We start from the raw sequence: 26564 nt of genomic DNA on the forward strand, positions 1-26564 counted from the left end.
CAAAAAATCAATGCAAAATTTTATTTTGATTTGTATAAAAAATTTTTATACATCAGCATCAGGTAGGAAAATATTGATCATCTTTATGAACAGCAAAATAACAAAAATGCTTTCATTTCCATGCTCAGTGTTTCTATGGAGAAAAGAAATTATGAAAATGTTTAATTATAGCAGCAACAAACACATTAATTATCAGAGCGGTGTATGTTATGGTGAAAATCTTGCATTAAACCTTTAAGATTTAACTAATTGAGCTGGTAAAAGTCTGAAATGGAAGCTTTATCAATGTTAGGTGTATTCCTATGTCAGAGAGCTAACAATCACAGGGAAAATTGGTGTTATAACAGATTTTTATTTTACTGTACGGGCCTTTATACTGTAACATATACATCAACAATGTTTACATAAAATAATTATCTTGACAGAGAGATGTGGCTTCCCCCCCCCCCCACTGTTGTGTCAATTTCATATGCACACACTGGACAGAGGCGAATGGGAAAGCATGTATATAGACTACCATCAATAGATAAAAATTTTGAAGTCACACTGTGATGTCCCATATTGCTGACATTTCTGTTACAATTATGGTGTCAATTTTCAGTGTGACTGAAGTTTCCACATATTGATGGTGGTCTACCTGCTTCCCCAGTTGCCTCTGTCCAGTGTGCATGCACATATGGAATCGATGCAATGTCAGCAGGCCAGGGGGCAATGAATGAATGAACGCCAGAACTTTGCCACTGGACTTATCCCGTTGCCGAGATCTCTTCCAGCCCAGCTTCGTGGCAGAGTCTGGAACAGTGGGCAGGCCAGGGGGCAGAGAAGCCATATCTAGATAATTATTTTATGTAGACATAGTTGATATACAATAAAAGTCAGTGATAACGAGTGCAGCTTATAACAAGAATCTCGCTGTTTTGAGTAATTTGCAAGTGATTGTCAGAGAGCTAATCTTAAAGATACAAAAAATATTCGCTTATAGCGAGTAATTTAAGGATGAAAATCAGAACACATTCGCTATAAAGGCAATGCAAATTCTCAAAAAACATGTTTTGTTTGTTCCCTTTCTTTAAGAATTGTACATAAAATGGACTGGAAAGAGTGGTATTATTTTAAAAATCTCTTTGCCCCTATTCACAGGAATTTATAACTGGGGCATGGCATTTGATCATTTTTGTTGAACCATTTTTTGCACACAAAGGCTAATTAGACCAGGACCTACAATTTATTGCCAATTCCAAGCGGCAGACTTTTTAATACTCGCCAAGAGGTTGATATGCTAACCACTAAATGAAGATTCTCTGTGGTAGCAATTTTTCTCCATGGTCATGTTGCCGTTTCTGATGTACCCATGTCAGGAAAGTTTCTGACAAGAACTAACTGGGTATCAAACTTGCGGCACCTCTAAATGTCCTTTGAGCAAATATCTTATCGACCAAGCCCGCGGGGCATGTCAGTACCTCCTCATAGATAAGACGACAACATGATTTATATTATCATCTTGTTATCTATATAAGAGGTGGAAAAAATACATTTTATCTGTGGGTGTGTTGGTTGGGCAGGTGGGGCAAGATCTCTGGTTTTGACATAGTTGTTATTTCCCATGAAAAATCCATTCCTCCCTTCTCTTCCCCCTTTCCCGGAATCTTCCAAAACTGGACATAGAGCAAACAGGTCTTAATCATTTTTTCTGTCTAAACCAGTCATCTGGAAAATTAATTTCCCCTTTTTTAAAAGTTTGAAGCTAATAAAATGTTTTCCCTCATGTTCTTAACTGTGTTTTTAAATCATCAAAAAAAAAGAAGTGTCAAAAGAAATGTCCATTTTTTTTCCAACTATGCTTCTTTGAATTTGATATTTATTGGACATTTTTGTTACATTAAACATTTTTCATGTCACTTCATTCTAATAACTGAGATTTACACACTGAAGCCCTTAATTTTCCTCCCATCTGCAATATTTAGATATGAAGTACAAATTCTGCTAACGTCTCATATTTTTCAGTATAAATATCCTGTTTTTCCATAATTTTTGCCATGACATATGGCCGGCATAGTAATATCTATTGAATTATCTACCAGCAGTCTTACAATGAAACACGTATAAAAAAACTTTCGCGAAAGGGTCATTTACATCCATAGGGTTGGACGGCCTTGACTACTGTTCATACAGGGTACCATGCTTAAAGTACAGGTGGTGTCGCATCGAGGGGGGGGGGGGGGGAGATCACTTTTTAAAGAAAAAAGAAACAGTGGCAATAGGCAAATAGCAAAACAGCAAACTCAATGTTTCTTTTCTTCATTTTTCAAAGTAGTGTCTATTATTCTCACGTTGATGACAACAATTGAAATCTGGCAATATAAATTCAAATTCCCGAAGCCCTGTAAATGTAATTAAATACGGCATCGCAGGGCTAAATGCAGAAAGTTGGCAGGTCTGATAAATGTATTAAGATCCACAATTCTGTTTCTAAGTCACAATAAATTATCATTTTTATACAAGCTTCATGATCGAGCAAAGTCATTTATCAATCAAACAATAGGCTACTCACAATCACTGTATCATATAACCTCCTTCGACAGGCAATGAAGCTCCAGTAGTCATTCCAGATTTGTTGCTCAAGAGAAACAGGATGGCATTTACTACATCTTCGACTTCTATAAATGTTTTAAAAGAATCAGTGTGGATGGGAAAAAAATATTTTTGCGAGATTCAACAATCAATGCTCCCAAATTATGGAGGAAAATCATAGAAAATAAAATAAGTTTAACAAAGAAACACTAAAATTTCTGAGATTTCCAGTAAATAAGATGCATTTAAAAATGATTTTCACCCTCCTCTACTTCACAGTGAGATAGAGTGCACTTTTGTTTTTAGCTGCTGATCATCTACCATTATCTGTTGCGAAACCAATAAGTGATGAACAATATTGAAAAATAACCGCAGAAGTAACATGGAGATAATCGTGTTGTTGGAATTTTTATTCGTTCACTGGTTTTATGAATAGCAACTAATAAGAAAAAATGTGTGTGCTAGGTTTTTTTTCTTCTTCTCATACCAACAGGGTTCAACTGTATTTGTTTTGCTATTTGAATGTACTCTGAAAATCCTATATAACCATATCCTCTACAACGATAATCATCTATATAATGATATTAATCTCTGGTTAATTTATTCCATCCATAATACCGCGAAGTGGTGAAAACTACGTTTGGCAGGGATTGTTTTTGCTTTTGCGAAACGAATCTCTCACTGCTTCCGGGCTTCCGCTAGCATTTCTTTTGTAATCATCTGGAATTTAATGTTTTCAATTTTTGTTCTGCAAAAAGAAATAAATTTTTCAGCTGAATCAATGGCATTTCCAGGATACATCTGAAGAGTTGTTTTTTAACTAAGCGTTTTACAGTGCCACCAATACCATCACGAGGAGATTTTCCATGACTTGTGGCAAAAAATGACTGTTAACATGAATTCAGTTTTGTGATTACAGAGATTGGTAAAAATTTTACAATTTTTATATTGGGCTGCACACCCATCACCGAAGTAATGAATGTTTTTTTACGCTCGGAAATGTTTCGTTGATGTAGTTTACAATTATTTTTTGTGTTTCATGGACAAAAGCAAAATCATGCTCTAAATCATCTGATATTATGCAAACATTTGAAATGACTAAGTCTTCACCATTGGATGGAGAGAACAACTGTTGTGTATCCAATGGTAACCTTGTGCTTCATCCTGGATGACAAATGAGTAATTTTCACTGAAGTAAGACAATAGCCTCATCTGTTTTCAGATTAACCTTCTTTTCCTTTAAATATTTGGCTTGGGATTTGGTTATGAATGAGTGGTACAAGTACTTCAAGGCTTTTCATCAACTCTTCCAAGTACTCTTCTAAAGTCACAGTAATCTGAACTTGTTCAGTCCAATCAGGGGATATCCAAGAGTTATATAGGACTGGATAAGTTATCCTGAAGATATATCATCAGGATACCATTCTTCAAATTTTTCTTTTATGAAGCATTTCAGACTTTCATTTGATGGACACTTGGAGCAATGGCGAAGCATACAATCTCGGTTATTTATAGAGCACACTAATTGAACAATCAGGTCATGATAAGCCTGTTCTATTGAGAAAGTATGGAGCAACAGTATTACATTCTGGTGAATGGTGCACACACAAACAGAATGCGTACCAGAAGAACCTGCCAGCACACACCATTTGGGTCACGGCATGCAGAACTTTGACAAACCTATTTTTAGATCTGGATGTTCCAACTTAAAAGCTGTTGATAAACCTAAATGGTTTATCAACAAAAATCGTTTTTGTTTGTATACATTTTTTCCAATGCTCACTTTATCCTTTCACCCTGGCATAATTCGTGAGTATTCATCACATTGGTAAAAGTCTATGATGGTATGTATTACATTTTTATCCAGGGAATGCCCTTTTCTAGGTTCAGGCAAAGCTATTATGCCCTTGTCTCTTAAAAGCTCTCGTGCTTTTCGCACAGCATATTCAATGACATTGAACTATTCACAGATTTTTTCCTGGTTCCATGAAGCAGAAGCCAGAGTTAAAATTTGCAATTTTTCCCTTGTTGTGATGGTTGAATTGAGTCTTTTTTTTTTAATCAACTCTATCAAAATATCCATATCATTTGCTTTCTGTTTAATATCTTCATTAAGTGTGCTTTGAAATTTAATTTCTGGTTATTCTTCAAAAACTTTACAAACCTTTGATTTTAAAGTGTTACAGGCAAATTCAATTTTTCTCTTGGCATAGTTTGACTTGCACTGTGAAGCTACTCCATGAAGTTTAATTGGTGACTCTCCTATGTTTTGTAGAGATGAATTTATTTCTTCAAGTGCTTCTTGTTTAGTAATTGACATTTTTCCAAGTTACTTCTCTACATTACTATTACTGTTCATCTCTTCACAATATTCAGTTTCTTCACTTAATTTACTGATGTGTTTATTCACTTTATCCCTACAAGCATGACATATTTTTTGCTCTGGAATAGATTTTGTAACATTAACATTTTTGTTCATTAACTGAACAATATTAATATTAAATTAATTTTCCTTACCGGCAAATCTTCGAAGAGGTATACTTTGTATAAGAGGAGCAGCTTTAACAGGATCACCCCATGCTGATTTGCCCATCTCAGTCAGCACCACTGTTGGATTCACAGAATTAACTCGAATCTGAAAGATACAAGGAAATAGTAGAAAAATCAACCCTCTGCCAAGGAAGATATAAATTGTCAACAATAATCTGAAATGAAGCAAAAAATGAGAGTAATAAAACTTTCTTCTACGATAATTTTGAAAATTAAAATAAATTTCATCAGCACATGCATTACAACTTCAGCCTAGTGTGCCCAAATATAAGTACTGCTGTAATAAACGATTTAGAGGCATTCTCTTTGTTATTTGCTTATCTTTTCTTTGACTAGTGCACATGAGCGTCACCTATCAGCTGTGTTTTGAGGGGTTTTTGTTCTTGTCTTTAAAAAAAATCCAGTGACCTAGTGATGCTAACCCTGCAAACCGTTTTTTATTTCGGTCATTCTTCCGGTTTTTATGCATTTTTAAAGTTTCTATGAACTTGTCATGCCCACACCCTGCATATATAATATTTATTATACATATATGGAGATTTCTTATAAGCAATAGACATTGCAAAAATTTTCTGTCAAAGACAAAGTTTTCTTATTATAGTGATACCTCGGCTAACAAAGATGATTTGTTCCAGAATCTCATTAGTTAGCCAAAACGTTATTTCCCATAGGTTTCTATAGAAAATATGATTCGTTTCAGCTTCGTGAAAATGCGAATTTCATGAATTCATTTCAAATTCATGAAATTTGCATATGTGTCTCAGAGGATGATATTTTCTCGTCAAAGTATCAAAATGCATGTGCGAAAATTATACACATGTGTACATAGGAAATTACTGCAGTTCTTGCTGAAGTTCCACAAACATTGCTTTAGAGGAGACAATATGTTTCTGGATTTCATGTACATTAATTAAATCAGATTTTTCAGGTTCAACCTCGCAACATAATTTTTTACTTCTTGAGCACTAATATAAATACAAATACAACGCCACAACAGGCAAAACGCCCAACGAGGCAGCTGAGAAAATATGCCCATAACAAATATGGATGTAAAATCCAGGTTTCACTATGTATTTTGATAAATTTCAATGAATTAAACTTGATTACCTGGTGAGGGCCAAGCTCCAGTGCCAAGCATTTAGTTATTTGGTCGAGGGCCCCTTTCGATGCGCAATACGTGGTATGCCTGTGCAAGGCAATAATAGCGGCCTGACTTGAAACATTGACAATGGACCCACATATTCCAGCAGCTTTCATGCCTTTCGCAACAACCTATATAGCAATCAAATTCAATAAAGCAATAAGCAAATACACATACTCTCTTTAAAGACAAGGTTTACCTATTTTTTTTACCTAAAACCAGACACATAAAGATGGATGTAATTAGAAATGGGCAAAAAAATTATAACTAGCCATCCTTCATAACTATTGTATAATGCAACTTGTGTTAGCCATTATACAGGATCAATAAAAATATCATAAACACAGCTGAATATTCAAGTGTTTTATGACTGAGATTTTTTTGTAAGTCCCATGAGGTAAGTTAAACTATGTACATACACAATGCAAGATATTGGTCATTTATGTAGCTCCACTGTTTTCTGCACATGTGGGCTAATTAGACCGGGACCTACAGTTTATTGTTGAATCCAAAAGTCAGCGCTCAACGCCTAGAGCTTGCTGCACAAATCTCTATCCGGGTTTTTAATATCATTTATTTATTCACAATTAGCTTAAATTTTTTTTTATAATTCTAAAATTGGGCCATGGATCCCTGGCAAGGGTGGAGATATGGGGGACATTGCCCCTCAGCATCACTGGTGGAGCTGACTGATCTAATGTATATGTAAACAGTATGTAATATCATCATCATGCCCCATAATCTTTATGTCTTCACATAATTATCATAGTTCCTTTCAAATCAATCTCTCTCTGTGATCCCTGGGGGTCCAAGCACCACCGATTGGGAACCACTGGTCTAGAACATATTCCTTCCAACTAGATTAGGACACGTTAACTTTTCCACATCAAGATAGCAGTTATAAATAACATTGCAAAGTTTTGCATAAAAAATAAAACAGTAAGATTGATTCACCTGCGCTATGTTCAAGGCAGCTTTCACGTTCACAGACAATACTCTACAGGAAAAAAAAGACTATAAATAGATAACAATAGCTTATCAAGATCTGTGGTAAAATGTATTGGTCAGCATTTTTTTAAAATTTTGTACTGGTCAGTTATCAGGATGATAGCCAATTGATCAAAAAACTAGCAAATTGTCCCATTAGTGAGTGGCAGTCAAAAATTTTTGACAGCCAAAGCCATCCACACTTTTTAAATGTGAATAAATATACTGTCCCACATGTTCAGTTTACAGCCATTGAAGGTTCCTGGCCGTAATGCTCTAATATCCCAAATCTCACCTCAGTATAGAATTCCATTTAAAAATGTGAGAAAATATAATATCAACTTTTAAAAAAATGATTGTTAAAAATATAAAAAAAGTTGCAGGTTAAATCCTCACCAGAAATAGGAATGCCAGGCAACCATCGGAACAATAAACTTGTTCTAAATTGTGATGATTCGAAAAACACATACGAATGATCATCCCAATAAGACTAAAGTGAAACCTCTTGATAAGACACCATGATTGAAATTATCATCCAGTAACAGGGAGTGGTGCCTGTGAAAATACAGGCAGTCATTTGATCATTTTTGTCACACCACTGTCATTTTTTGCACATGAGGGCTAAGTAGACTGGGACCTACAATTTATTGCAGATTCTGAACACAGCAACTTTTTTTTATACTCACCGAGAGGTTGGTACGCTAACCCCTTGATGTGGGACTTCCTGTAGTAGCAATCTTTTTCTGTGGTCATGTCCCATTTCTGTTGTACTCCTGTGTCAGGAAAGTTTCTAACAAGAACAAATCTAGTATTAACTCGTGACACCTCTAAACATCCTCTAGTACCTTAGGTGAGTATCTTACAGACCTTCACTACCGCACCCATATACAAGCAGTCTCAAATTGTTTTCACAGTGGATATTTCTGTAACCATTGATTTTAAAAACATACTTCCAGTTGAAAAAGTTTTCAAATGATGTGCAGTTACACAAAATACCTTACATTTTACAAGGGGACTTAATGGAGATATTTGAATTTGAAGTTTCCAGCATTCCTCACCAATGATTTAGGGGGTGTGATTCACAAATTTTGAAACAAAAATTAAATTCAAAGTTAAAAAAATTCTGTAGTTGTCAAAAAATGTAATTGTTACCTGTTTTATTGTGAATACAAAAATAAAATGGTTGAGTTCATTCTATTTGTGTACAGGCCCTAACCCCTAAAAATAGCAACTTTTGAGGCAATGAAAACTTGCCAAAACATGAATAAATTCCCACAACATAGTGATTTTATACATTCATATCTCGTTAATACTGTATTTAAAAATACTTTTTTTTGCAAATGAATTTTCAGAGAAGAATCTACATTTAAACGATTGGGACTGTATAAAAAAAAAGTTAATCTCTTTAATTTTTTATATGTATGATCTTTCAAATTGCGATTTTAAAAACCTCATGCCATTTGAAAAATTTTTGTAATTGAAAGTACCGTATATACTCGCGTATAAGCCGAGTTTTTTTGTGGAAAAATTCGTTCCTCAAGTTGGGAGGTCGGCTTATACTCGGGTCAGCTTTTGATGAGAAAATATCGACCTCCGCATTATTGGTATGGGATATGTTCAAACCCCACAGAACCGATAATGTCAAAGCTAAGGCAAAGAAATCGAAAACATCATTGGCTTTGATTTCAGGTGGGCTAACGTCGTTTGCACAGCCTTTAGATGTGAGCATCAACAAGCCTCCCAAAGACTATTTGAAGAATTTGTGGATTGAATGGATGAGTTCTGATGATCAAGAAACTACAGTGGTGCCTTGAAGAAACCTGACATTTGCCTAGTGTGCCAATGGGTACATGAGGCGTGGAATTCTGTTTCCGCTGATCCTTCAAAAAGTGTTGCATCGGCAATGCGATGGACAGAACTGAAGATGATATCCTCTTTGAAAATGACAATAGCAATGACAGCCCAGATGAGGATAAAAACGAAGATGCCGCACCCTGTGAAGAGCTGATGAATTACGATGAGTTTGGAGATTCAGAAGAAACATCTTAAAAAGTTTGAATAATTTTCTGTTATAAATTTCCGCAAACTATTCATTTTCCATGAAAATATAAGAATTTTTTTTCTCTAAAATGCACAGATTTTTTGGGGTCGGCTTATACACGGGTTTTCAATTTATTGCAGTTTTGGTGGTCCTGAAGTGGGTGGGGGGGGGGAGTCGGCTTATACACGAGTATATACAGTATGTTTCTAAAGTCAATGATTGCAGAGATATCTTCTGTGCAAACAATTTGGGACAGCCTGTATAGAGGGAAATACATTGAGGCCCTGTTCCACAGCATTAAAAAGTGCCTAATAATGGAAGGTGTCTACTAACGGGAAGTGTCCATTATAAATGTGACATTGCAGTACCTTTTTATTAACTACTACTAATATAAACTACACGTGTCTCTTAGCTTTTCATCTAGAGCAGGGGTAGCCAATCTTTTTTTTAAATCATGTCATTCTCCATAAAAAAAAGCACGCACGTGCCCATGCGTACACAATCAAACCCACAACATTTAAAATTTTTGCATAGTACGTGATAATGGCAAAATAGCTTGTCAAGTTATTGCTTCCAAATCCAGAAGGTAGGTATCAGCACTAACTTAACACAGGAATTTTAAATAAACTTCTTGTCAGGTACACAACGCACATTCCGACATTTACAGATTCCTTAGAAGTTTCTCAGAGGAATGTTTATGAGGTACATGTGTGGTTTAGTGGCAACCCCTAGGCACCCTCCTCCAACATTTTCTTTGTGTTGTCATCTCTGGGTGTTGTGAAATAAATAAAACATATTGAAAAAATCATCACCTAATTATTGTTCAGAAGGCCTACAAAACCAAATATGGATTTTATATTACATAAAATTCAGTGAAATCGCTTCTTTGGATTTGTTTTAAATGCATTCCATTACAAAATTATGCATATACAGTAAAACCTCGTTAAGTCATCACTCCGGTTAAGTCGTCATTTTTCTTCAAGCCCTTCCACCTCTCGTAGACAACAATGTTATTAAACCCTTGTTTACTAGTCACTAATTTCGGTTAACTCATCACTATGAAAAAATTTGAGAAAGTGGAACAGACTATTTTTATGGCTCCCATTAAAAAAAGAGCTTGTTAACAGCATTGCTATATGCTTAAAAGTCACCATAAAATCCTATATACCCAAACAGAACAGTTTAAGTGACGAAAGTTATGCTGGGGAAGTTCATTTGCCGACTAAGGTTTTTGGAACGTTGGGGGCCTGTTCAAGCTAGATCTCATTTCTGCATGGGCTCTACTGGAGAAACTGCGAGACATCCAGGCTCTGTCACAAGAAGCAACGTAAGCACTTTGGCCCCCCCAGGGCATCTCCGGCAAAATCAAAATTTATTGATACGTCAAAGATTACACATACAAGGAAATAAAAAATTATGTAAATCGAAGAATCAAATTAATCAAGTCAAAGTGCAACAGGCATGGATAATAAATAATCATAGAAAGCACGGGCTCTACCTACTAATTTAGGGCTTGAAATTTAAACAAAATATCTTTGTTGAATAAAATTAGACATTCTTTCCCAAGTTGAGGTTTTCTGTTTACTTTTCCCTGTCCAGGGCCCCTCCACCAGGGTTTAAGCTAGATAAAAAATTCCTTTCGCAAAAAAGCGAAAATGAGGAGAAAAGCTTTAGCAAAATGCTAAAATGCTAATGTAATGATTGATGATTGGATGTCTACTCGTTTCGTACCTCCTGTACGCATTTTTACGAAAGTGGCTACCACTTCACATTTTGCGAAAAATGTGACTGTACCTTAAACCCTGCCCTCCACCAAGTCAAAGTGTTTGCGATTACTTTGTAGTTGTATCATGAATTACTGAGAAGAATTAAAATACTAAAATTAAATTTGATGTCTATGTAAAATTAATGTGCAATAGAGAGTCCTATTATGAAGAAAAGCTACTTATAGCTTTAGACTAATAGTTGCTCTGTTAGTCTAAATTAAAAATTACTAGTATAAATCAAAGTGTACAGTACATTTTACCACAATAATTTAAGTAATAAGAGATAAAAAGGTAAAAAAATTTTATTATTTCCTCTTTCGCGATCTATAAATATTGTTATTTTGATTCATACTTTAATAAATTTCATATTACTTTAAATTTATACGATTTTCACAACATTGCACATTGAAACTGATGGCACTCTGCTTAAGTCGCCACTCCGCTTAAGCCATCCATCATAATTTTTTGATAACTCGAGGTGATCACTTATCGAGATTTTACTGTATATGCTAAGTTTTCATATGAAAATTTCATACTCATTTTCAACATGTTCTGTGCAGACAATTGGACAAGAAAAACAGTGCGAAAATTCAACATCAGCTTAAGGAACGTAATTTAGATTGTAATAGAATCCATACCTTTTGGGATGCTATGCCATGTTTGAGACTTTTTAGAAACAGACATTTCATCCCCTACTGCGGTGGATATCATCAGTGCAGTTGGTGGCAAACAAGGAGACGAAATGACCTCCTTGGAAGACTTATCTACTAGTGCTTTTGATGAAGATGTGGAAGAATCAACCTAGTAGTTGTGATGTGGTGGCTTTTGATTGGGTGGATGAGGATCAAAATTCAAAAGCATTCGTTTCCTAACTGTCCTGATCTTGGTCTTTCAGATTGCAGGGTCCCCATGTTTTGTTCAAGTGCAGCCCTTCTTCCTTTCTATTGAAATTTTCTTTTTATTAACAATATAGCTTCGTGGTTCCGCCGGAAGTGAAAATGAGTTTCTGAATAGAGGATATTGGACCTTGAAGAAAGCATGCTTAGCCCATGACAACCACTTCCAAGACACTGATATCCTCTAATCCAGAAACACATTTCTACTCCTGGCTGAACCACGAAACTATAGAGACAGTTAAACACAAAGAAAATTTCAATAGAAAGGAAGGGCTGCACTTGAACAAAACATGGCACCTGATAATCCAAAAGCCCAAGATAAGGGCAGTTAAGAAACCAAGTCTTTCGAATTCTGATCCCCCATTCAAATTTGAAGACTCCGCTCCCCACCCATCCAATAAGAAGCCGTCAAATCACAACTATGAGGTTGATTCTTCCACATCTTCAGCAAAAGCGCCAGTAGATAACGATCTTCCAAGGAGGCAGTTTCGTCGTCTTGCTTGCCACCAAGTACACTGATGATGTCCACTGCATTAGTGGACAAAATGTCTGCTTCTAAAAAGCCTGGAACACAGCATAACAGACTGAAAGGTCTGGATTCTATTATAAACTCTGGACATGAAAGCTGACCTTCCCTTTTCAATTTAGATTGTGTTTGAAAATTGCAAACTAAAAGTTAAGCATTTTTTGTTAAACAGTATCATTAATTAAAACAGCATCTGCTTTACCCAAATTTTCTTCTATAGATGTATGAAAATGGAAAAAAACTAAAAGCAATTGTCTGCCTGATTGGATCATGCTCTTATTTGGTATCTACCTACAAGTTGTCATAGTTCACGCAACTTATTTAGTGTCACAATGAAACCACTCAAGAAAAACAAGTGACTACATATTAGACTTACTTATCAACATCCTCTTCAGTTATTTCGCCAACAGATTGCAAAGATATCACACCAGCATTATTCACCAGATGATGGATGGGTAGCAAACTTTCGATGACTCTCTGTGTCTCTTTCCAGTTGCTTATGTCCAAAGTGACAGCCTTTATGGACGGTACCTAACAGAATATTTAATACATTTGAGCACAGACACAAAAATGCAAAGGCAAACCAACTTTTAAGACATTTTAAAAATTATGTGAATGAAAATGTGCATTGGGCTTACTAGACATCAATTTACTTTGGTACTAGTCAGTTATAAGGGGATGACCATTGATGCAGTTTTTCAACAAGAGCGCTTTTGATGGCACGATTCTTGCTTCAGATTTAAGTGGTCACTTTTTTTCACTGCCATAACACTCCCACATAAGATTTGACTACTACTACTTCTTTACCCTACCTGCATCTCATAAACATTCCTATGAAGGATTTCTAACGAATTGGTTTACATGCAGGAATATGTTGTGTGTATGCATGGTCTGGATGTATTTATGTCGTCAGAATTATGCTTGTTTCATTTCACACCAGTGGTGCCATCTGTCTCTCCCATATTTTCACTTCAAAACGGGGAATGTCTAAATTTTCAAGCATTGTGCTGAAGACCTGACTGCCTGTGGAGAGGCTTTTTCACACAGGAGACTGCCTCATATTCGGGCCTGAAAATGATATTTAATTGGCATTTTCATCGGGTCGGAACAAACAACAATGCTTTTTTTTTCTTTTTTTTTCAAACTGAGCACAACTCGGGTCTATCGCCATAGGCAATTTACTACCTAGTGAGTTAAACAACAATGCTGAAAGACAATCTGTACTTAAACTGTTTCTTAGAAATTTGGGATGGCATGGAGTTTAGATACCCTTCAGAAAAGTCGCAAAATGTGGCACTTTGGTTATGTTTGTTTATTTTCTCTGTTCTTGCCTGCTCTTACTGGATCTTACCATCTTGTTTGTCTACTAGGGCTTTAAACCTGTTTAGTGAAATAATATTAATAATAGCATCATTATAATAATGATGATGATGTAACAATAATAATGGTTTTCCTGGTTTAATCCAAATGCAGTTCAGTTGCATCAAGTATACAATAATAACGGCTCGCGAAGCTGGGCCCTACTATCATTTATTGATTCACAAATATTCCAATACATTTACATTGTGGTAGGCTGCTGTATTTCTTATATCATTTTTTAATATTTATATTTGGGCTGAGGAGTCATGAGCCATCATGACAAAATAATAGCAAATTCACATCTGTGGTTGTAGCTGTAGCAATTTCACTAGGTTCCCTCTTTAATGCCTCATTTGCATATTTATATGCGAGTGTATGTTAGCGATTGGATAAAACATTTTCTGCACTGTTGTATTGTTGAACTTTGTGGCATTTCGCTTTCATTGAGCGGTGATGCGTATTTTGCTCATAGTCACGTATTAACAGAGATTTTTCCCCCATTGACTTTGTGGTGCTATACTGTTTCTGTTGGGCCAATGCTCCGCAATGACTTCAAACCCTGCAGAATTTATTTTTTTATGGTAAATTTCATTTTCCATTTTTGTTATTTTTTTTAATTTGGTAGTAGCAGTATGCAGTTCATTAAATTCTATGGGTATTGAATAGCAAGTGTGGATGCCCTTTGAATTATTCCGATATATAACTTGGATTATTACTGTGTCATGGAGGAAAGAGGATACAAAAAAACAGGTGAGCTGTGAAAAAAGTTTTTTTATTTCCCTTTGTTATGCCTTGGATCATAATCCTTGTGCAACCCAAAGTTTTGGCGGAAACTTGACACCAAATAAGCGTAACTAAACTACGCTCCCATCGAAATTCATACTAAACTATGAGTATATGTATGAATATTTTTTACACTGGAATGGGTAATACTTCATATTGTTATCTATACAATTAAAAAAAACACATTTGGATTGTTTCACATCAGAGGGCAGCATAAGTGCCACACACAAATTTTTATATTTATGTGCCTAAACAGACATATCGTGTCAAATGGAGGGTGAGCTTCTATTGTCTAAAATTGATGATACAAGCAGAATAAATGACCACTATAAAATACATGTTCAAAAAAGTGAATTTCAAATTATTGTGACACACATAAGAACCTAAATAAATAGCCCCAAACTAAAAGTAAAAACCATTTGAAAGTCTTAATTATACAAGATATCCAGAGAGTGTGAAAGTAACTAAACACATATTATCACTCACCTCTGAAACTAATGATTTCAGATTCTCTTCTGTTTTGCTCACTGCAATTACTTCAGCTCCAAGTTTAGCCAAAGAAATAGCTGTATCTCTCCCGATTCCTATGAATAATGAACAAAGTATAAGAAATTTTCAAAGAAGCGGGCTCTCTTCAAAATATCCAACTCAGATATGCAGGAGCAGCCGCACAGGGCGCTGCTACAGAAGGGGAAAAAAATCTGAGTTAAAAGGGTGAAAAAAAAAGCTTTGTAGACAAAAGCAAAAAGAATGTATGTTGGGGGGGGGGGCGGCGGCAACACACACCAAAAATAGATCCTGCATGAATAGAGACTTTTTCTCAAGTCATCCTGCAGATATATTTCTGTACTGTGTGTATTACTTCAGCCTTGGTATACAAGGTTGTATACAACTATATTCATATATAAGGCTGCTTTAATATATGGGACCTACAGGCTACGACTTTGAAGCTTCAGGTGCACAGGGGGACCTCGTGATAATGAAATCTGGTCCTGTGAGGGTCTGGGACAAAAAAGTCAGTGGATTGCTTCATGGGACAAACCTTCCCCAAATCTGTTGCAAAATTTTTATAGTTGAAGAATAACAACTACAAAAGAATTATTTCTATTGCAGCATGTGTGCTGCAGCCGCCACCTCCAACTACAAGGCACAGCTCTAAACCCAGATTTGATTAATCTTAGCAAACTTTCATGTCAGCTGCACCTGAGAAATTTTTGATTCAATTTTAGAAAGTATAGAGCATAGGTCTACATAGGTTACAAAATTTTCGGCTCACTGACCATATTTCATCTAGGACTAGGGATTTGTCAAGCCCTGATTTTCTTTGGCTCTTCGGATGGGAAATGATAAGAGGCAGAGGCGTATTTAAAGGACAGCAGTGAATTCAGAGAGGCGGCAAATTTGAAAAATTTGTGTCAAGAAAGAGTAGAAAGAGATAAGGGTAGCAAAATCATAAATCCACTTCTGCCTACAGATCAAGGGCTAAAATTCCATAAGTGGGGTTGCACTGAATTTTATTATTTTTTGTTGCCAACTTTGCACTTTGGCTCTTTCAAAACTTTTCATTGGTGACAAACTAATTTTTTAAGCTGAAGTGCTATCTTACAACTATAGTATCATTTTCATTTCTTGTTTTCAAAGACAAAAAAGTTTTGTCTGAATGATACGTTGTTTTTGAATGAAATGTTTTTTGCTACAGAAATAATAGCTTCTTGCCCAAAGTGTGCAGCTAGTATTGTTTCGAACAGCAATTGCACCAAGAAATTTAGTTGACATTGGGTTTGCCTGAATAACTCAAAGCTTAAATGTAATGGGTTGGTGAATCCCTTGGAAAATTTTTTGACTGATTCTAGAATTCCTCCTCATAATGCTCTAGCTTGCTAAAAAATGTGCCAAATTTCATTTCTGTTAGGCATCATGATTTTCACAATATTGAAGATGTTTTGTGAGCAAAAAAAGTCCAGGCCCCAAGGAGAAAAAAACCTTGGCGAAATTGGAAATCACTAAATTTGATGCAACTCTGCTTACAAAATCTTAGCCATATCAAGGGACAGGTCAGTAATACCAGGGCTGCAACTAAATGTTTGGTCAGCTGGGGCAAGCACACATTTTGGCACCACATCATAACGTTGAAGGAGAGCCCGGGACACCAGACCCGCCTGCACCCCCTTAGTTTTGGCCCTGAGTAATGCAAGCATGTGAGTGACCAACCCAGAAAGTGACCTAGAGAATTTTCAGGGCCGATTTCTTGCATAGGCAAGCAAGGCACATGCTTAGAGACATCTGGGCCTGAACTAATGAGAAACAAGCCCCATGGCCCCCCACAAGGGTGGAGCTGACAGGGCTCTAGCCCTGGGATGATTGTCATAATTTTTTGTTTTTTCACACTATAAATTAACTATAGAGGGACTCATGAAAAGGCTGGTATGGGGGCCCGCCAAAGGTTCCAGCCTAGGGGCCCTGCTCTAGGATGGGGGAGCCATGACAGGCCCTGAAAGTATGACCTATAGAGCAAGGAACCATACCAGTGAACCCCAAAGCAGAATGTTTTGCATTGTTCTGCAACGAAACCTTGGCTGACTGGAAATGTCCTATGGGTAAAAATCCCTATAGTAGTGTTTTTTGCACTTTTTCTAAAAATTCTTCCAGATTGTTCCGCAGTAGCACTAATTGTTCTGCAACGTATGTCACAGATTCTGGCATATTCTGCTTTGGGGCCAGTGAATAACTGAATGAGTGACCTAAAGAGTGAGTGTGTGAGCATGAGAGTGATCAAAACTGTGATTTACAGACAATGGAGATATTTATGGGGAGGGAGGTGTGTTAAGCTATAGCCTAGGGCAGAGGTTCTCGAACTGTGTGACTCCAACCTTTGTCAGGGGCGCCGCAGAGCGGTGACCCTGACAAAGGTTTTTGAAAATATCCTTTGTTAAACTGCTCTAGGGAGCTGGCAGAGCTAGTGGATAAGCATTGAAAAGAGCCGCTGTGGGTAAAATTTGAGAACCCCTAGCTTAGGGAATCAAATGTGAGGAATGAATGGACTGTGAGGAATGAAAAGCAAACTAAACTAGAAGGGCAGCAAAATTTGCACAGCCCATAGGCGGTGAAACCACAAATCCGCCACTGATAAGAAGTGGGTTTTCTCTTTGCATAATCTATTGAAGATAATGAATGTTTATCCATCATTTATTCATTTTATGAGTCACACTCACCTCTTCCAGCTCCAGTTACCAGGACACGCTTCCCTGCAAATTCACTGTCCATCATGAAAGGGATTACTCTTTCGGCTAAACTTGAGCACCTCTACGCGACGTACGTAGCTCTCCAAATGTAGAAGAGTCACTCAAGGAACCACTGGAGGCCTTGAACTTGCTCACGTGCTTCAAGAGCTCTTGTTAGATAAGGCAGGAAATTAGCTCCAAATCGCTTATCTATCATCAATGGACTGTAAATAAAAAACTCCAGTTTAACGGAGAAAAGAGCATTAAACTCTCTCCCTCTCTCTCTCGAGAGACAAATATACAGATTTATTCGACTTATAATGTATATTTAACTTTAAAATAAATTATGTTACTCGTACTTAGCGGTTCCCAAGCTGAGCTGCGGGGAAAGGCTAGGCTCCCGCTGGCCTTGAAACTTGAATTTCGCTAGATAATAAAATCAACAAACTTTCACGTGTTTATCGTGACGAGGAGGTTTAGTAATTATTACTTCCTCTTGAGGATGCAGCGGACCGCATTTATAAAATTTAAACATTTTTTTATTCAATATAAATATGTTTTCACATATAAAAATGAAAATTATAGCAATTTAATTATTTTAATTTCGATCTTATTGAACTTTTCTTGAAAAAAAATGTTTTTTCTTGTCGATTATTTTTCCCTTTTCGTGTTTCTCTGTCGTCTGCTAATTGAATTCGGTCGTCTGCTAATTTTGATCACTTTGTGTGCATCGGGCAAAACATTTCATTTGTCTTCCGTGCGTGCAGTTGTGTCTTCGTGGTGTCCCGTCTTCGTAGAAATGAATCCTTCGCAAGACATGGTAAATAATAATTATATCATTATAATTAGTTAATTGTAATTATTGTCCAAAGGCTCTTATCAGACGCAGGAGCCTGTGACAGAAACACGTACCCCCCCCTCCCCTACCCTCGCATCCTTTCGCAGGCCATTAGTCGGGGATCTTGAAGGGGGCCCTCCAAAGCCAGTTTTTTCACGGGCGCCCTCTGTAATGAATTTATAGCGTAAAAGAAATAAAAATCGTCCCCCCTCCCCCCTTCTGGGGCCACATCAGTTCCTTCCTTGAATGATGATGGCATATTGATACGGCCCTCGTCCATCTTGTTCTATTATCGGTAAAATAATCATAATTATTACCGTTTACATTTCTATTATTACGAGTGCAACCCTCTCCAAGCGTGGGATCCGATGCTCCCATGGCTCCCTCAAGGGTGAGTCTAATAGGGCTCTAGTCCTGGAGCTCGGGACAATTACCATTGTTTTTTGTTCATGTTATAAATTCACTTTAGAGGGCCCAGTGAAAAGTCTGGCTTGGGGGCCGCTCAGCCTAGGGTCCCTGCTCTAGGATGTGGATGCCCTGGGCATGGCCCCCCACATCCTGAAGCAGGGCCCCCAGTTAGACTTTTCACGGGCCCTTTCTGTAGTTAATTTATAGCATGAAAAAGCAAAAAATGACGAGAACTGTCCTGAGCCCCAAGGCTAGAGCCCTGTCAGCCCCCCCCCTATGTGGGGGCCATGGCCCTGGGTGCTCTCGCACCTGTTTCAAACCCTAAAGGGCGGCGATGAATATGTACAGAGCTTGGCACGGATCACGGCCGGCCTCAGGGGTCATGGTAAAAATATTCGAGAAGTGGACCCTTTTATTTTTTTTTTTTAGAAGCACGAATATACAATTATTCGCTTATATTTTTATATTTACCGACATAGTATATTATAAGATTTTCATAGTTATTTTCAAAACTAGCGAAAATAATTTTGAAGATGATCGAAATATTTTAAAAAGTGACCACATAGCCAAGGCCGCAACTAGGGAGGGAGGGAGCAGGTGGGTCTGTTGCCTCGGGCGCTGAACCATAAGGAAAGCCGAATTCATTGTTTAACTACTTACTTCTTCTACATGCAAGGGGTGCCAAAATTTTAGCTTGCCCCGGGTGACAAAGTATTCCGTTGTGGCCCTGCACATAGCGATCGAAGCAACAATAAAATTTGATTATCAGCAATAGTAAAAAACCAGTGCTTCTCAAAGTGTGCGTCGTGGCAGCTAGGGGTGTCGCGACGAGCTGGAGATATTGATTTGTGTGCCTATTTTTTTACTTTTCGAAGTGGTTCTTTTATAAGTGAAAATATCTACTAACTATTCTGAGAGCCACAGATGAGCCATTGATTGGGCAAGGGAGGCGAGGGTGACAAAAATTTGAGAACCATTGGTATAAACCATTTTTCATGCCCCCCCCCAGGCTCCAACCCCGGGGCCTGAGATGATTCTCATCATATTTTGTTTTTCACGCTGTAAATTAGCTGTAGAGGGACTCATGAATGAAAAGTCTAGCCTGACCAAAGGTCCCAGCCTAGGGGGCCCTGCTTCAAGATGTGGGGGACATGAGCATGCCCCCTCAAGGACAGGACTCTAACCGTGGTGCCGGGATAATTATCATTATTATTTTTCACACTATGAATTCACTAGAGGATGGGCCATGCCATTTCTACTAAGCTTTGCATTTCAATGAAACTTCCATAATCCATATGAAGTTTATTTTACATATTAGTGTGAAATAATTGAATCAACTGTTATAGTTTTTATTAAATTTTAAAATAATTAAAAATTCATCTGCAATTGGTAAATTATTTTGTTAACTACATATAACAAGGTATCTACTATATATTTTAATGGCAAATTCAGGGACTATTGTTCAAAGTTTTTCTTTTAACCCTTTGTCTAACTAACCTGGCTGGACTGTTAACTCACAATATTCAATGTGCTTGCAAGATTATAGGATAACACACTATCCGTCGTTCATTATTAGAAGCAGTGGTATCATAATGAGTGGGCCAACCGGGCCTCAACGAAACAGAAGCCAAAGCCTAAAGTTACTAAAAACTTCCACCAATTCTGAAACTACTTCTTCCACTAATTCTGAAACTACTTCTTCCACTAATTCTGAAACTACAGTAGAACCTCTCTTTTGCGGACACTGACAGGACAAAAAAAATTCGTCCTTAAAAGAGGTGGGGCTGTAAAACGGGGGTTCGAAATGCATACTTTTATTATACAAGGGGAAATTATTATTTGCACGTAAAAGAGGGGTGACCGCATCGGAGGAGTTCTTTTAAGATGGGTTCTACTGTACTTCTTCCACTAATTCTGAAACTACTTCTTTCATAAATTCTGAATTTTCTTTAATTCTCTTGTTTTCAATTACAGTGGATCCCGCTTATAACGTTTCGCAAAAAGAAAAAGATCATACAAAAATGTTGTAAGCGGGTAAGAGTTGGGATCGCGAAAATGAGTCGTACTAAGTGGAAGAATGTTATAAGCCGGATCGACTGTATTTCTTTCATTACTTTTGTAATTTTAATCAATTCTGGAATTATGAAAATGCAATGCGAAACTTATAATGATTATTTTGTTATGTGCTATCTTAAATACATAGCTTACGACCGTCTTGAAAAATTCGGGTGGCCGAGGCATAAACATTTTGTGTGTGTGGCTCTTTTTTAATTTCCGCAAAAAAATGTATTGTGGCAGTAAGACATTGAACCACCAAAAAAAAAATGTATTTAAGTTAGAGGGAATCATTAAACAATTTAGAATGAATATTATTGGGGTCCTTCGTTGACTCGAGGCTTTGATCCTTGTTAACCTACTCGTTAAAAGCCACCACTGTATATTATTTAATGCCAAAAGGAATATTTATTCGTTTGCCACTAACCCAGAAGTTGCTTATGAAAAAATACGTGTATATTTTGTTTAGCAATTTCTTAAGAAAGATTTCGTTTCGTTGTAATCATTTCATGTATGGCCTTCACCCCACATCCATCAATAATGGACGGACCTGTCTTCTCCGGGGGGCAATATGTTATTTAAAGAAATATTGTATTCGTGATTTTGTTTGTTTTTAGCATTTTCAGCACAGCCGTGCATTCGCCCAGCTTTGAAGGATATTGACCGACAGCGGCGTCGAAGCGGGTGGTGCTGTAGGTGCTCAAGCACTTACGGGACTGGGCATCCAACAGATTTAGTTCAGAAATCGAAAAATCCTACATAAATATGAGCCGAGAACCACGGTCTGAAACACTTCCGATGCTCCTGATATTGACCATAGGCCGGGATTCTTCATAAGCCCTCTTTGTTGTAAATTTTGTGTAAAAAATACAAAAATAATAAGATTTACTCGTATCTTGGTCTAGTGTCCCGTAGACCTCCCCTATATCGAAGCAATGCTGGGGATTTACTCTCTACGTTGAAAACTTTACAGAAGTAACTTCCCGAGGTAATCGGTCAGATAAAGCTAACAACACATCACGGAGGAATCCTGTAAAACACAGACAGGGTCCGAACTGGGGAGGGAAGTGTCAAAGGAGATAATTGCCCCGGGTTACAAACTTTACGGTTGTGTTGTTTCAAATCTTAGGAGAGAATGGAAATTTCCGTAACAAAACCATCGAATTTTATAGTGGTGGAAGCGGAAAAATCTTGTTTGCCCCCTCTCCCCAAGGGCCATCTTAAGAGCATCATGGGTCCCCGGGCCAATTAATTTTTCTCATGCCCTACCTGGAAAGTTCTCGAAAATTTCAAATAGTTCTCATTTTCGGCCCTTCTTCATTGAGGCCCGAGGTAGTACCCGAGTAGGCCCATGCGTCAAGACGGCACTGTTGTCCCATCCTCACACACGCAAAATTCCCAGTTATGGCCATGAACACAGATACCCAAATCACTGTCCGCTACGTTTCACGCGAGAACGACTACGTTATATCTACTATAGTTTTGTGAAGTAATGTTTTTGGCAAGTGCATTAGTGGTGACGTCACGACTGGCAGCGCTAATTCCAAACAAACATGAGCTGGGCGAGATTATAAAGGAAAGCGCCATAGGACGTAGGTGTGTGTGTGAGTCTGCTTAAATTTATTTTTCTAAAAAAGATATGATCAAATAAGACGTGTGAGCTCTTGAAATGGAAACTTCAAACTCTTTTGAACATGTAATGTTAAAAATATAATCATAATTCGTCTTTAATTAATTCGTCTTTCGAACCCCACAGTGGTGGTCGGCTGAAGTTAGTTTTCTGTGGTTCCCAACTTCAAGGCGCAAATGCGAGCCGATCTCCCCGTTAAAAAGTCTCGCCACAGAGAGCAACAGTCTTACAACGGTAAATCATTCAACCATAACACTTCACTCATAGTTAGTAAAACTGGGGGGCAGATGACAGCACTACACATAACAAGCATTACACAGAAACAAACTTTACGTCAGGTTGCACTACACGTACACGCACATTCCCGCATGTACCGATTCGTTGGGGGGGGGGGGTTTGCATGTGTGGTGTAGCAGTAGTAGGTAGGGGCTCGGGGATCCATGATGTTCTTAAGTCAGCCACCTCGTTGGGCAATTTGCCTGTTGTGGCGTTGTATTTGTATTTGTATTTAATTAGCTATGAAAGCTTTTCATTTCTCGCATGCTATCCGTTCACGCACATCTGGCCTCATTCTGAATATATTTACTTCTTTAAATTTGTATTTTTATTTATTTTCAAATAACTTCCTTTCATTAATTAATTAACTCTTTTTGATCGATTATTTCTTTTATTAAATCTGAAATTTGTCACGATAATTCTGAAATTAATTTTTCAATTAACTTTAAATTTTCATCAATTATGAACTTATTTCTTTCAAAAACTCTTAATTTTTTCATAATTTATTACTTTTAACAATTCTGAAATTACTCTTGACAGTTCCAAAATTGTTCTCAATAATTCTGATTCCTATCAGTAGTTTTTCAATTATTGCTTTCAATAATTCTCTATGACTATTTTTTCATTAATACTAAAATTATTTTTTTCGATAGTTCTAAATAATGATTTATTTATTAAGGCGTTTTTATATATTCTGTAATTATGTATATCTTTTAAATGCAGAGTTTGGCCTCTCGAAATACGTAGCCTATATAAAATCTTAGGGTCCCCCGACGGCTCCCTTTGATGTTTCAAATGCATTAATATTGATCCTGGAAAGCATCACTAAATATAGCAGTACAGATTTCAGCGGCCAGAGCTTTTTTTAACTAGTTTCTTGTTTTTGGAATTTAATTTTTTTTCTATGTAAGGCAGCTAATTTCTATGATCGGTGGGCCTCTAATTAAATTAAATTAAAATCAAAAAGCTCAGAGGGCCACGGGATGAAGACACCTGGCCATGCCCCCCAGGTGTGGGGCTGACAGGGCTCTAGCCCTGGGTCCCGGGACATTTTCCCATCATTTTTGGTTTTTCACGCTATAAATTAACCATAGAAGGACCAGTAAAAAGTGTGATTGGGGGCCCTGGAATAAGCGAAGTTGTGATCAGTTTTCACTTTAGTATCTATAGTCGAATCCCGTTTTAACGAATACCTTTATAGCGAAAAAAATCTCGTTTTAACGAACACTTTTCTAGTCCCCAGATAAGATAACATAGGAACAATGTATAAACTCTTGGAATTCCTTTATAACGAAATTTCGTTGTAGCGAAGTGATTTCTCCGGTCTCTTGGAGTTTGTTATAACGGGATTCGACTGTATTATATTTCGTCAGCATCGATGGGGGGGGGGGGTTCGGATTTGCTGACTTTTGATGACAAGGGGGGGGGTTTAAATGTGCTTACGTCATCAACCACCCCTTTTTGAAGATATGAAATATTCTAAGCTGCTGACGAGGGGGGGGGGGCAGTGATTTGCTGACAGGGGGGGGGAGGGGGTAAAAAATGGATGGCTGAAAATCTGCTTACGTAATACTTGTATGGCCCCTTAGGATAAATACAACTTAACCGATAGCATGCGAGAAATAAAAAGCTTCATAACTAATAAGAGGAAAATTATTCAAATATTTTAACATTGCATGTTCACAAAAGTTTGAAGTTTCCATTTCAAGAGCTCACAAGTCTTATTTGATCACATTTAAAAAAAAAATAATTTAAACAGAGACTCACCTACGTTCTATGGCGTTTTACTTTATAATTTCGCCCAGTTCATGTTTGTTTGGAATCAGCGCTGTCGGTCGTGACGTCACACTAATGCGCCCCATAAATATGGCATTTGTGACCGTCGCTCTCTGGAATAAAGTACAAGAGTGGCAGACAGTGTGAAGATATAGCTAACACTTTTCTTTCTTTCAAACTAGGCACAACTCTGGTCTATCGCCATGGGCAATTCACTTCCGAATGAGTTGTGCCGGAAGTGTGTATTTGTGCCTAACAGTATGAGTGCATATCTATTGTTGTGTTTTATTTTCAGGATATGGATGGAAATGCAGAATTTATGATGGAGATGAGCATCGTGGAAGTAAAAGCGGCTTACGAGTCGGCGCTCAACACTCTAAACATTAAAATCGAAATGCAACAACATAGGAAAATGGAATTGATTCATGAAATAGCAGAAAAAAGGAAAAACATCGAGGAAATGAAAAAAGAGACTAGTAGTTTAGATGAGAAATCCGAAGAAACTCGCAAAATATGTGCTCAGGTTGATAAAAACATAGAGATTCAAAAGCAAACCAGAGTGGTTCTTGTGCAACGTGAAGGAGAGCTGCAGAAAAACATAAGCAAAGCTCGCGAAGAGTTTTCCGAGAAACAACGTAAACTGGATTCTGATCTTGCGACTCACCGTCGTGACTTAGACGAGAGATTGGCACATTATAGAAAGCACCCGCTTTATCCACCGTACGAGAGCGCTAAGAAGGAGCTGGATGAATTGCTGACCTACAAAAAAACACTGGAGTCTGAGCTGAGGCAATGCAAAGCTAAGCTGTTCAAAAACAAATGTGAGAAAGCTCAAAGAATGAGAGGAGAAAAAGGTTATTACCCCTTAGAGAACTTCATAGTTCTTATGGCTCAGCTGACAATCACACAAATGAAAAACGCCAAGAAAAGCAAGGAAATGGCTGACGACATCGTCAAGCTAGAGTCTGATCTGAATGTGAAAAAAAATTACCAGAAGATGTTGAGGGAAAAAATTGCCACCTCCCGTATGGGGGAAGAGAGTAACGCTAGAAAATTTGATTGCTCAGCAGATACATCAGTGGACACAGGGATTCAGGAACCCACCGCATCCAATCTGGAAGACTACTCTTCTAAAACTAGTGAATGTTCATCACTTGCAGTTTCTACGGTAGGGACATCGAAACCAAATTCGCCAAGGAAACATATTCCTAGTATACCCATAAGATTCCCATCGATGAAATTGGTGGAACGCGCCAGTATTCCTCGGCGCCAGCTTTCCTTGCCGACACAAAAAGTATCAGCCAGCCAGCCAGCCGCTGTGCCTACCTCCTTAGGTATTCCACACATTCGTTTTCCCAGAATCCCTTTGTCTCCCTCAGTATCCAAATCCGTGCTCCCAAAAGGAAGTAATATTAGCAACAGTGTTCTTCGATTGAGGCCTGTATGTGCTTCAGTGCCAATGAGGTCGAAAAACACTTGCGTAAATGGAAGCGAAAAAAGTGCCAACCAGTTCAAAGTACCCAATTTCCCCTCGATTTCGGCTGCAAAAATTCCACCTAGAGTATCGACATTTTTCGCCGCTGGAAATTCCAACCGTGCGGAAAAAGCCAAACTTCCCGAAAAAACGAGCACATTAAAGTACTCTGGACAAAAAACAGCTGCACGTGTTGCTCCCGTAGTCGCTCAGCCGATTGCTGTTTCTTCAGATTCTCGAGTGGGGATGTCAAGCCACTACACCCA

At 37.6% G+C, this 26564-nt stretch overlaps 1 protein-coding gene across 1 annotated transcript; it reads right to left on the bottom strand.

Annotated features, from left to right (window-relative positions):
- Positions 1-7: 7 nt before the first annotated feature.
- LOC149065870 (L-xylulose reductase) lies at positions 8-18322 on the bottom strand. Its single transcript, XM_089253378.1, has 9 exons — positions 18201-18322; positions 17833-18065; positions 15107-15204; positions 12855-13009; positions 7217-7259; positions 6229-6393; positions 5089-5206; positions 2552-2657; positions 8-133 (listed from the first exon to the last, which is right to left on the bottom strand). The coding sequence occupies exons 2-8, from the start codon at positions 17885-17887 to the stop codon at positions 2554-2556; spliced, it is 738 nt and encodes a 245-aa protein (XP_089109504.1). The 5' UTR covers positions 17888-18065; positions 18201-18322; the 3' UTR covers positions 8-133; positions 2552-2553.
- Positions 18323-26564: the final 8242 nt, after the last annotated feature.

This window comes from Pholcus phalangioides, unplaced genomic scaffold (genome assembly GCF_987345545.1).
Source record: "Pholcus phalangioides strain wild (caught in Gottingen) unplaced genomic scaffold, Ppha-v1.0 ptg000037l_1, whole genome shotgun sequence".
NCBI lineage: Eukaryota > Metazoa > Arthropoda > Arachnida > Araneae > Pholcidae > Pholcus > Pholcus phalangioides.